The 13,151-nt window shown below is 44.8% G+C and overlaps 1 protein-coding gene across 4 annotated transcripts in view; it reads left to right on the top strand.

The window, feature by feature from the left end:
* The window catches only part of Chpt1 (choline phosphotransferase 1), a 34,292-nt gene that overhangs the window by 3,259 nt on the left and 17,882 nt on the right, over positions 1 to 13,151 (top strand). For all 4 annotated transcript variants that reach the window (XR_013045815.1, XR_013045814.1, XM_076554592.1 and 1 more), the window contains exon 2: positions 12,287 to 12,434. Coding sequence is in view for 2 of the 4 variants with exons in the window: in XM_076554592.1 (XP_076410707.1) it covers positions 12,287 to 12,434 (148 nt within the window). In the remaining 2 variants the exon portion in view is untranslated. The remainder of the gene's footprint in view (positions 1 to 12,286; positions 12,435 to 13,151) is intronic.

Genomic DNA, 13,151 nt, shown 5'->3' with positions numbered 1-13,151 from the left:
TGCCCTGAGAAGATTTCTCCCAGAGTCCTGGGGAAGACGCTGTGCCCGGCATGGGATCATCTGAGGGAAAAGAATCTATGTACACCATGCTCTTCTGTCCGCCCATCCATTTTATTTCTCTAAGACAAAATTGTATCTACACAGTTTCAGTTCCAATCTGACACTCAGTTCCTCTCTGTCCCTTCTCTTCCTGTCCTCTCATAGCCTAACTAAGCTCTTATCTTTGTCCTCCGTTCCTCCGTCTTCCATCTTTCCTTCCTCTCATGCTCTTTTGACCTGATTCAAATCCACCTACCATCTGCAAAAACTTTTCCTTTGCGGCTTTCTCCTCAGACCGATCCACTCTCACCCCAACCCAGAGTCAGGAATTCTCCCCAGTCTTCACTCCACCTGGTTATACAGACCCCCTTTTATTCTGAGTCAGTAGCTCTGCATTGCTACTAGGCCTGTGAGAGAAAGGGATGGTCTGAGCTTCATATGCACAAGAAATAAAGCTATGCATTTACACGTCCTCCTGTCTCCTAGGAGGCAGGTGTTGTCTCTGTAGGGGTGTTACCTACTACAGATCAGCAGTAGGTCTGAGACGCTCATACTGTTTGCTTTTATGGCCTAGGAGTTACGGGCACACAAGAAATTGATAGTAAGAAACAGCTGATATATTAAAAGCCAAATAATGTCAAATATTCCTTGATATTTGACTTCTCCTCTAGAAAGATTCCTTGATCCTTCTAGGTATAGCTTTATTGTATACAGCTGAATCTCTCTTTCATGTCCTTGCGGCCTGGAGCATGTTATGTTCTCATTGAGTCCTGTCAGCACTGTCTCATGAAGAAGACAGTGGATATCCCCACTTCATAGATGTGGGAAGTGAAGAGACATTGTCTCCTCGGATTAAGTAAGTGGGAACTAGGATTCCACACTAGAAAAAAGCCGTGCTTCTGCTGCTGCGGGCCTCTGTAGTGCTCCAGGAGAAAGTCTCCGTTTCTTGTTGTTGTTAACATGTCTTCCTATTGAGCAGGACAGCCTGCCAGAGTTCAGTTCAGAGCACAGTGTCTTGCCATAGTGTTTGCTAAGTGAGTGCACAGTGAAACAGGGTCTGTCATCTTGAGAGATGATGTTCTTGAACTCCCACTCCGTTTTAGCTGTTTCTGTTGTTTGGTCTGAGAGGAAGCAGATGTTAGGGTGAATGTGTAGAACCCTTCCCCTCCCCTTGACGAAGCATTTACCACTCTTGAGTATATAGTCCTTGGGCTCCAGTCCTTGGCTGTCTCTTCCTAAAGTAACATCATAGTTTCTTAGAACATAAACAAGGCCTGCAGCCTACTTAATGAACTTCCTAAGTGTGTGTGTGTGTATGTGTGTGTATGTGTGTATGTGTGTGTGTGTGTATGTGTGTGTGTGTGTATGTGTGTGTATGTGTGTATGTGTGTGTGTGTGTGTGTGTGTGTGTGATAACTTGGTGGTTCAAAGCTAGCTTCAGCCTTCTAGGGTTACCAGAATCAAACATCCTTGCTTCTGGCCACTGAGATACCAGTATTCAGGAGAATGAGCACTGGTAGAAAGGAATCAGGTTTATGCACAGCCGGCCCTGAAGGACCTGGAAGGGCTGGTTCTTTGAAGCTCTGTTTTCCCTGTTGGGGCATTTCTGTGGGTGAGAAGGAGGCAGTGAGGCTGGGCTTTAGGCAGAGTCTTGTTCTCCAGAGCAGTGTGGTGGACTCGGACCTACCCTTGGGAAGAGTGCTATAAACGCCATCTGGGTTCTGGAACTCTAAAGAGTTACCGGTTAACAAGTGGATGGGGCTTCTTTTTAACCAGAGGTGCAGAAGGGCAGAGAGGGTGGGGAGCCCCAGCTGCAGTGGCCTTCCCTTATTTACTTAACTCTGATTATTTTATATGAGCATGGGTGAGAAGGTGTCAGACCCCAGAACTGGGGTTACAGTTTGAGCTGCCATGTGGGTGCTGGGAATTGAACCTGGGTCCTCTGGAAGAGCAGCTGGTGCTCTTAACCACTAAGCCATCTCTCCAGCCCTACAGTTGCATTCTCTACTACAAAATATTTCCATGTCCTTTTTTTTCTCCTTTTGCCTAATATACGTTGTGGTGTGATTCTCTGTTACTTACTTGCTTCCATCTTTTCCCCTGCCTTCTTCACCTGGGCATTTACACTTGTGTTCGTGTCTCTGTCGAGGGCACACCTACAGCAGACTGGGACTGAGCTTGAGGCCTGATTGAAGGGTATCCACTGGTACTTCTCTTACTTACGATGTTAAAACATGACTATGCCTGAGGGAGCCATAACGGCTTTAAACCTGGTTGTAAATAACGGGCATTATAACTGCCTTTGCTCTCTAGAGCGTTATTTGTTGTGGGAATGACAGAAAGGGAGAGCAGTAACCTTTGCACAGATTCCCACTCGGATTTCTCCAAGTAAGTTCAATTCTTTGAGTTCTGTATTTCCTTTTAATCAACTTTTTTTTTTTTTTAAAACAAGCTAAGTACTTCGTCAAGCGTCATTTATTAAGTCAGCAGTCTTGGCGCGGCCTCTCTTATTAAAAGAAAATATTGCCTCCCATTTGCCAGAAGGTAAAAGTTCGCGAAGCAGGGAAGAGACTGGGATGGCCACACCATGGCCTCAGAACTTACGAGGAACTTTCTGGCACCTGGGAGCAGATGTTTGCATAACAGTGCGGTGCCTCCTTGCCTCACCCTCCTTCCAGATGTGCCCTGAAGAAGCTTTCAGAACACGGCTTCCCCTGTGAGTTGTTCCCGTGGCTTCGGTGACTGTGCTGTAGTTCATTTCTCAGGAAAAAACTGCTCCTCCTGTGAAAGTCCATGTCAAGTATTGATGAAACATGAAATTGTGACATATACGAAGACTTGTGAACTCCTCTCTTGTTTCCCTAGACTGGGGCACAGTCTCTGACCTCTTTCCTTTGAAGTTCAGGAACAGAACAGATTATTGGGACACCTAGGACATTTGATACTGATGACAGGTTTGGGATGGGAGTTGGCTTCACATTCTCCTCTCTTCAGTTCCCCTTAGCATTTAAATGAGAACTCCACTAAGTGCCAAAGGAAAAAGAATCTAGAACTGTCCAAAACAAAGAGAAAAAGAAAGGCCACCTTTCAGAGGACTTCTCAGCCCACAAGAAAACCCTTTGGTCCTGGATGGCTGGGCTGCGTGTGTTCATGAGTGACAGTGCGTCCCTTTGCCCTGCTTATAGCTGCCAAATGTCACAGAAACTGCTGGTGTGTTGGCTGAGCTGAAGCCAGGGGTCCAGGGTGAACCAGTGAGGTCCAGGGTGAACCAGTGAGGTCCTGTAGCCGTCCTGTTGGCTCCACCAAGGATGTTCCCTTTTACCTGACCATTCACCTGCCACAGAGGAAACCTGCTTCTGAGAACAAGGAAATGCCCTGCTTGTCACAGGCTCCCAATAAGTGTGTGTGTGTGTGTGTGTGTGTGTGTGTGTGTGTGTGTGTGTGTGTGTGTGTGTTCACTTGCCTGTGTGCATGTGTGTCTGGAGACCAGAAGTCAACCTTCAGTGTAATTCCTCGGGACCCCCCACTGGGTCTTGGGGCCACCTATTAGCCTAAGCTGGCTGGCCGGCAAGCCCCAGGGATTTGCCTATCTCTGCTTCCCCTTATATTATAAACTGGGATTATAAACACGTGCCACCACACCTGTCTGTTTATGTGGCTACAGAGGATTGAGCCATATGCTAACTTGGCCATCACTTTACCAATGGAGCTATATCTCCAACACACAGCAAACTGCTTTTTTCTGGTGTGTGTGTGGGGGGCGGAGTTTGTTGTTATTTTTGATTTTTTTTTTTCTGAGACAGGGTTTCTCTGTGTAGCCCAGACTGCTCTGTAGACCAAGCTGACCTCAAATGCATAGAGATCCATCCGCCTGCCTCTGCCTCCCGAGTTGTGGTACTAAGGCTAGTGCCACCACTGCCCAGCTGGCAAACGGTTTTACCATATCACAGGGACATAGTGTAAGTGAATGGGGCCTTTAGTTATTTCTAATCGCTGTTTTCCTGAGCCAGGCCAGCAGTTTGCTGGAGACATACAGCTTCTCTCAAACATCCTAGACTCCCCTGAGAGGGTGTGAGCAGCGTGCTAGCATTATGTCTCTCACACACACACAACCTCTCTTCTAGTTTCCTTTCTTAACATTTAGAAATGCAGTTTCCGTTTTTACAGAGAGGTCAGCTGAAGTGTGGATACTATTAAAGTCTTAGCAGCCGACACACAGTGGTTTTGTGAACCCCCTTTATCATTTAATGTGTCAATTCACCATGGCCATTTAAAGCAAAGAGATTTTTTTTCTTAAGTATAAAAATTGAGAAAATAGAGAACGTATAGTTCTAGTATTTCCTAAACTTTCATTTCAGAAGACTTTTTGGGTATTGCTAGCATGATTGTTAATCTTACTTGTCAACAGGATTTAGGATTATCTTTAGAAATACACCAGTTGCTGGGCCGTGGTGGCTCACGCCTTTAATCCCAGCACTCGGGAGACAGAGCCAGGCGGATCTCTGTGAGTTCGAGGCCAGCCTGGGCTACCAAGTGAGTTCCAGGAAAGGCGCAAAGCTACACAGAGAAACCCTGTCTCGAAAAAACAAAACAAAACAAAACAAAACGAACAAAAAAAGAAATACACCAGTGTTTGTCGACAGTGTTTCCATCAAGGTTAGCTGAGGAGTGGAGACTCTTTGAATGTGGGTAACACTGGTTCGTGGGTGACTGACTAGAAAAGGGAAGAGGGGAAAGCAGACTGAGCACCAGCATGCGTGACTGTGGGACACGGTGTGGCTGGTGTTCGTAGACCCGACTGCTGTGCCTTCCACCACGACGATTATATTACCACCTAAACCATGAGCCAAAGCAAAGCCTTCTTCCCTGAATCTCTGTCATACGTTCTGCTGCAACAAGAAAATTAACAAACACAGACAGTATCAAGGATGAGCTTGGCCGTGTGACTCACAGGCCTTTGGAGCTGGTTTATGGGAGGAATGTGGAAGAGTTCAAAGTTGTGGCCTAGAGAAGGCCCAGAATGATGTCAACAGTGTAAGAGGCCATCCTGAGAAACTGCGGAGGCGTGGCTCAGGAGGTTTCAGAAGGGCAAAGCATCACTGCATCCTACCCACGACCTAAAACTTAGAGTGAAGCTAACTTGAAAAGTAATGGACTGGGTTGTGTGGTGTGGCAAATTCCAAGACATCGTGACATCCAGGCAGTGACATGGTTACTGTCCTGGCCTGATAGCTCTCTGATGAGAGAGCAGAAAGACACTAGAAAGTGTGTGGCTTGCCCACGCCGGGAATGGGGCTTTAAGGGCAGACAAGGTGGGTGCAGGGAGCAGCTGCAGGTGTCCGGGGACTACTGACTGCCATTAAAGAGAACTTCACACTCTTCCCTCGGACAGCAGAGAAGGTCCCCCGAGGGCAAACCGCATCCATAAAGCCTCCGACCTGTGAAAATGACTGTTCAGTTGAAAAGGAGATCCTGAATTGAGTGAGTCAACTGCTTTTCACTACGTCTGCTTTAACCCGCAGACTCAAACGCACAGAGCCATTCTAAGCCTTAATGGGTAACAGTGACACCAAAGGAGCTCTTCCCATAGTCCGGGTTCTTCCATAAGCACTTCACATACAGAAATTCACTTAATTCTCACGAGGCAGTGATTATTTCCCTCCCTCCCTCCCTCCCTCCCTCCCTCCCTCCCTCCCTCCCTCCCTCCCTCCCTCCCTTCTCTCTCTCTCTCTCTCTTTCTCTCCCTCCCTCCCTCCCTCCCCTCCCTCCCTCTCTCCCTCTCCCTCTCTCCCATGTTTGGAGACTGAATGAGCAAGAAGTAATTTTTCTGACTCTCTTCACCCGTAAGCGGCACAGCAAGGATCTTGGTGCCAACAGAATCCGAAAGAAAAGCCTGGGGTACATTCTCTCCTTGGAAACAATTACTGCAGACTGTTCCTGGGTGGGATGAGTCAAAGCATCGCTCTGTTTCCACCATTTAGGTATTTAGCTCTTGCGTCGTGTACAGCAGATTTCAGGAACTCAGCGCAGGATCCCGTTACATCAATCTGGAGTGGAAACGTCTTGGAGTCGGCCTAGTCTAGCACTGTCAGTTGGAGGATGGCAAAGTTGGCATTGTCCAGAAAGCCCAGTGCGGTGTGTCCCGTGAGCAGATGCAGATGCACTGGTGAGCATCCAAGTCCTGCCTCTCCTCCCTGTTCCTCACTCACTTAAGATACCCAGATTAGTACCGCATCTTTCTCCAGGTCTTCTCCCGGCTCAGGGTTAATTTTAACAAAGGCAGTTGACACAAGCTGGCCCTCATATCTCTGGGGTTTAACTTCCCTCCACATGACTTGGTTAAGTGTTGTGTTTTGTAATGTAGATTTAGGTTTACGATAAGGGGGGTGTGTCTGGGCTCCTGGGGCCTTTTTTTCTCTGTACCTTAGGCTGTGACATATCTTACAGCATGGAAGCTTCTGGAACCTCCTGATTGAGGACATACTGCTGTCATCTCTCAGCCTGGTTGGCACCATGCCCATCCTGTGGCAGCAATCATCCAGTTACTCTGCAGCCAAGGCTTTGCGGGCCCCATTCTTAGGAAATGCCTTTTGTTTCCCGCAGTTCCTCTTTCTGTCTTCTCATTTTTCCAGCAGCAGAGGCTTCTGAAGAACAAACCATGCCTTAACCCCGAGGCTCTGTGTCTTCTGCTGTGGGGGGCCTTACAGCCCTCAACATCTCCCACTGCCGGCTGACCACCCAGCAACTAAATCGGTGAACCACCTCCTTCTCTCCCTCCCCTCCCCTCCCCTCCCCTCCCTTCCCCTCCCTTCCCCTCCCCTCCCCTCTCTCGGCCTTCTCTGTGTATTGATGAGAGGTGGTATGCCCTTATTAAGAGTCAAATCATTTGAGCAGTTAATTTTCTTCCTGGAGGACGTTCCACAGAGGAGTCCATTTCTTCAGGAAGTGAGAGCAAGCCTGGACGACATCCTTGCCTTTTCTCATTTTAATGGGTTCCTCTTTGTACCATGAACAGGATTTAAAGTGCGTGCCTCAGACACAGCAGAGCTCAGTGTTTGTAGTTCAACAGTCTGGTCTTAATGCTTTTCCAGAACCTAGAATGCACATGAAGCTACTAGTTAGTGCTCATTTCAACCACGGTATGGCACACGTTCATAGGATGGATGGCATTTCAAACACAAACATTTAGGAAACTACATAATGAGGGTATTTGTGATGTTCTTTCTGCCGATACACTCTCTTCACAGTTTCCTTGTGATTTCACAGTTGGTAGCAGTAAGTTAAAACAACCGAGCTCTGAATTCCTCTAGTTAGTGAAGATTGAATTTATTCAAGGGAAAGAATACATAAGTCATTCAGTTTATCGTTTCTTCAAATAAAATAGTGAATTCACATCTTAATTCTTTTTATTTTTAGTCGTGTGTGTGTGTGTGTGTGTGTGTGTGTGTGTAGGGGGAGTGAAATAGAGGCTGGCTATATAACCTAGGCTAGCCTAGAGCTTGCTATAAATCTTGAACTCATGACCCTCCTGTCTTAGCATCTTGAGTCCTAGATTACAGGCGTGCACCCCACCTAACATCTTGGTTGGTTTTAAAACTGTTTTATTCTTTTGGGGTTCTTAGATATGTGGGTTTATAGATTACATAAAACTGGGAAATATTCAGTCATTGTTTTCTGTCACTTTTATGACTCTCCTGTCTCTTCTTTCTGAAACACACACACGCACATAGTGTGCTTTTCTTTTGCCCCAGAGGCGAGTCTGTGCCCGAGTTCATGGTTACTTTTTTAGTCTCTTTTCCTGTGCACTATTCTGCACAGTTTCATTTAGTCGCCTGCCAGGTCTCTGACCCTGAGAATCTAATGTAAAATCAGCACACCTGATGTGTTTTACAGAGTACTTACACTGTTCCTATCCAGAAGTTTCTGAGTCTTCTTCCATTTTTCCTTTTGTAAATTTTCACTACTTTTTTAGAAATATGAAGCATATTTGTAATAACTACCTAATGTTCTGGTCTGCTGTTCCTATTCTGATATCCTTTAATATAATTGCTAATTGATTTTATTCCTCTTTGTCTTATTCTTCTGCTTCTTTATAATTTTTGATTGGATTGGTTTGATGCCAAACCTTATGGCTTTGTATTTTGGGGTGCTAGATTTTTTTCCCTTCAGATGTACTCAAGTTATGGAGAATTAATTGGATCCTTTAGAGTCTGTGTGTTAGGTTTTGTTAGGGATGTCTGGTAAATCACTGGTCCAGGACCAATTTTGATGGCTCCAGAGTAGTACACTTCTAAGAACTGTTCTGTGTCCCACATGTCACAAGGTCTTCCTGCCGTACCGATGGGAATGTGGCTTCTCCCCAGCTCCCTGGGCGATCTGAGAATTGTTTGACCTTCACTTCCTGGGACTTCTTTCCCTGGCCTTGGTTAGTAATCTCGTCCCACTCAGGCACAGGTCAGTTCTTAGCCAGTGACTCAAAGGTGGCCTCTCACACCCCTGTCCCTCTGCACAGCTGCCTTCTCTGTCACTCTGCTGTGCACACACTTGCTGCCCTGACCTTTCTCAACTCCTGGGTTCCGTTCAGGTCCCCGTTCCTGCGCTGTGGCCTGGAAACGACAGTCAGCTGGAACAGCCAAGGGATTTGCCTCTTTGTTTCCTCTCTCAAGGATCTCTGTAGTAGGCTTTCTTTGGGCCACCAACCAGCTCCCAAATCATGACACAGAGACTTAGTATTAGTTACGAATGCTCGCCCTTAGCTTATGCTTGTCCCACTAGCTCTTATAACTTAAATTTGTAGCTGGATAAATCTTTCCTGCCCGCTGGTACCCAAATAAGCCAGTCAGAGGCTTCATATTAATTACAAACTGTTTGGTCTGTGGCTCAGGCTTCTTGCTAGCTAGCGCTTCCATCTTAAATTAACCCATTTCTATTAATCTATGTATCACCACGTCTTATGGCTTTACCTGTGTTCTCTTGCATCTTGCTCCCCCAGAGGCTGGCTCACAGCATCTCCTCCCACGCTGCCTTTCTTCGCCCTGTATCTCTTTTTTGGTTTCCCACCTGGCTGCATCCTGTCTTACCCTAGGCCAAAACAGCGTCTTTATTAACCAATGGTAGCAATACATATTTACAGGATACAGAAAGACCATCCCACGGCACTTTCCCTTTTCTGTCTAATCAAAAAGGAAGGTTTTAACTTTAACATAGTAAAATTACATATAACAAGAGAGTTATTAAGCAAGAATTACAGTTACAATAACTAGTCTATTTGTGTTCAGCAAAATTAAAATATCATCTATCCTATTTTTGTGAGTCTAAAGTTTTATTTCTAATTTACCTTTTCTCATAACCAAGGAAAACTATAATTATAACTATCTAGCCTTCAGCTCCATCAAAGACCCCAGAAGGATATAATATTACCTGAGTAAACAGGAAGTGCATTGTAAGCAACATCCAAAATTCTAGAAATGACAGAGATATCTGGCTGCCCGGACAGTCACCCAAAGATCCTCTGTAATGTTGGAGCATCCATCTTCAGCCTACAGGCCTAGAATCTCTGGCAGACTTTGCAGAGAAGCAAGAAATTTGAAGGACTGTTTCACCTATTGGCAAAGTTCATCAGCCATTTTTCTCTGGGTCCTGCAGAATGTCTGGCAGTCTTTTTTTTCTGTGAAGCAGGAACCTGAAGGACCATCTCACCTTGTTTTGGCAAGGTTCAGTGGTCACCTTCCTAGGGGTCCTGCATGTGCAGTTCATACAATATATTGTCAAGCAGTCCAGGCAAGAGCAGTTTCTTGCCCCAATGGCTAGCCTTTTCCACATTGTAAGCAAACTCCATAATGAGTTTCTTTGATGCCCATCTTCCTCTTTGAAGTAATTTGTGCTGCTAGGAGCAGACATGTCTCACTGTCTAGAAAAGTTTAAGTTCTTAAAGCGTTTTAAATGTCATATTCTGTAGGTCTCTGAAGTGTTTGAAGATTTCCTATCTATCTGAAATATATCTCTGTATACCTGGAAAACCTAATGAATATGACTATAAGTTTGACTATTATAGATGACTATTAATCTGTATTTTTTAATTATAAATTACATTTTAAAATGAGCTGCATATACATAATACCTTAAACAAGAGTAGTAATATACATATAGTGTAACAAAATTGACCTTAAATTTGTATCCATAACTCAAAATCCATACCAATGTAAAGTATTTTGAGATTAACAGTTGTTTTTGGGTTAAAGTAGATTCAATAATCTACCCTTTTTTCCATCATTTCTATATCATATCCCCCTTTTTTCTTTAGAATGAGATTGACTATGACCATTAACCATTTATAATTAACTCCCTTAAAATAAAAACCAAGATTTCATAAACAATATTTTGGGAGTTTGGGCATCGCTTTTCATACTACCTCCTGCTGATTGGGGGCACTGGCAATCTTATGGGGATCCTGAGAAATTTTAGAATTGTGGTTAAATCTTGGCTGTAGTAGTCTGTGAGGCTGCATCATCTCAGCCAGTTGCCTTGAAGCTATTCTGGATGTTGGGTCACCTGGGCTCCCATTGGAGACCTCTCAGGGGTCTTCCTTGATGGAACCATATTAACCTAGAAGGAATCCACAGCTTCTCATCTTCTGTGGAAACAAAAGCAGAACCTCTTTTCCAAAGCAACATATCTTCTGACTTAAACCTTGTAATCAAGATATTTCTAAAATATATAGATTGGTTTAATCTGGCAGCCTTTATAATCAAATGTCTCATAGCAGTTAAAAATCTGAAAGACGGCCGGGCGGTGTGGCGCACGCCTTTAATCCCAGCACTTGGGAGGCAGAGCCAGGCGGATCTCTGTGAGTTCGAGGCCAGCCTGGGCTACCAAGTGAGTTCCAGGAAAGGCGCAAAGCTACACAGAGAAACCCTGTCTCGAAAAAAACCAAAAAAAAAAAAAAAAAAAAAAAAAAAAAAAAAAAAATCTGAAAGACAACATAATAATATACAGTATGCAGACTCTGTGTATTTTCCATCTTTATGTGGCTTTTTTTCACTCTATTCCTTTTTTTAGGACCTTATCCTTTTTTTTCTCTTCCAAACCTACGTATATTTTTAAACATCTTATAGCCCATTAAGAGTTTTTTTTTCCATTTGAATCTGTTTTATTGTATATCTTTAATCCTTTTCTGACCAGGAGAGTTTTTAAACTAAGCCGTGTGGCTAGGACCAAAGCGGCAGCCCTGGCTGCTGGCTCTCGGCTCTTCAACATGGCGCAGGTACCAACAAGTCACGCTTACTTCCCCAATCCTGGGAAGCAGTATCAAGTAGCTTGCCTGTGGTTTTAAGCCCATAGCTGTGCTCCCAAGCCCGCAGGCATCAGCTGGGAGAAGCCTCTTTGTATCGTGGCCCATGAGAGACCATGGGAGTTCCCATGTTGCTGCTGAAGTGTGCAGCAGCCAGAGGATGCATCTCTGTACCATGGCCTGTGATGAGTGGTATGAACTAGGAAGCTGCTCTTGGCTCCATTCTAGGACCTTTTTTTTTTTTAAGCTCTCAGGTTTTATGTGGAAATTCTTGCCAAACGTCTGGGAGCCAATTGTAGACAGAAGCTTCTCAGTCCTACTTGGTCCCAGCCACCAGCAGCCATTTATATAAATTAACCTGTTTCTCTTCATCTCTTCATCTACATTTTACCTCAGTGCTTTCTACCATTCTTTCATTCCGTATGTCCTACTCCATGCCTGGCCTGCTGGTCCTCAGCATATCCACCCCCCTTCTCTCTCTCTCCCTCCTCCTGCTTATTCTCTGTGCCCACCAGCCTACCTGTCCCTCCTCTGCCTAGCTATTGGCCGTTCAGCTTTTTATTAGACCAGTCGGGTGCCTTAGGCAGGCAAGAACAGCAACACATCTTTATCTACTAAACAAATGCAGCATAAACAAATGTAACACGTCTTTGCCTAGTTAAAGTAATGTTCCACAGCAGATCTCAGGTTGCTTGCCATGGGTAGTAGAGTGAATCTAGTCTCTGATCTCAGTCACGAATGGACACAGACCGTCTGCAGTTTGCCTTGAAGGTCTTTCTTATAGGAGAGATTTTCTGAAAAATGTCACACACTTGCAGCTTATGCGTCCGGGAGTATTAGAAGAGCCATGGACCAAGGAATGTAGGTTGGAATCCTAAGCTGCACAGCTACTTAATTAACTTCATGTTTTCATACAGAAGCTCGCTCGTCACTTACTCTTTTCGTCTTTCTCTGTAGGCACCATACTGGACTTACTTTTTATGTGCCCTGGGACTCTTTATCTACCAGTCACTGGATGCCATTGATGGGAAGCAAGCCAGAAGGACAAACTCTTGTTCTCCTTTAGGAGAACTGTTTGATCATGGCTGTGACTCTCTTTCCACAGGTAATTAGTGGAGTTTCACTTTTTTTTTCTGTGATTTTCTTTTCTTTTTCTTTATAGGGTGTTTAAAAAAAAACAAAGTAACAATTTGCTTTTCAATGACAACATAAAAACCTCAGTGATCTGAGTTATTTGAGTTGTCAGTGTTTTTCTGAGGTATATATTTGGGAAGAGTTTTGCCCAGTGTGTTTTAAAAGGATGTTCATAAGTTCATTTTGTGCTAAAATGACCTTGTGAGGTTTCCAGCTCACCCTCACGCACAGAGCCTCCAACTCCCCTGGGTCAGATGGCTAAAACCCTCCCTTCTCTTAGTATGCAGGGGTGACAGCCCAGTGTCAGCGGGAGGTAGTTACCGAGAATGGATCTTTTCCCTCTCCAACCTCTTAAGGTTAAAAAGACAAAGTCCCTTGGGGGGAGAAGAAGTGGGCTGTACAGGCAGAGAGCGAGGAGGCAATTGCATGGTGTCTTCATAGTGGCTGGTACAACCCCAGAGCTACTTACTCCCCAAACTGAGGACCAAGATGACCCCGAGATGACCCCTAGGTGGCCCCTAGATGCCCTTTGCTTCAGTGTAATTCCATCTCCAAAATTTCCTGTTTCTGTCATGAATCTGATGCTATGATACATTCTGAAAATGACAACTAATGACAGGAAAGGCAAGTAACCCTAGAAAATCACAACTCATTCCTGGAATTTCCTCCTTTTTGTCCTCCTTAATTG

Source organism: Peromyscus maniculatus, chromosome 18 (genome assembly GCF_049852395.1).
Source record: "Peromyscus maniculatus bairdii isolate BWxNUB_F1_BW_parent chromosome 18, HU_Pman_BW_mat_3.1, whole genome shotgun sequence".
NCBI classification, from domain to species: Eukaryota; Metazoa; Chordata; class Mammalia; order Rodentia; family Cricetidae; genus Peromyscus; species Peromyscus maniculatus.
The sequence above is the reverse complement of the archived record's forward strand: the minus strand, read 5'-3'. Positions and strand labels throughout refer to the sequence as shown.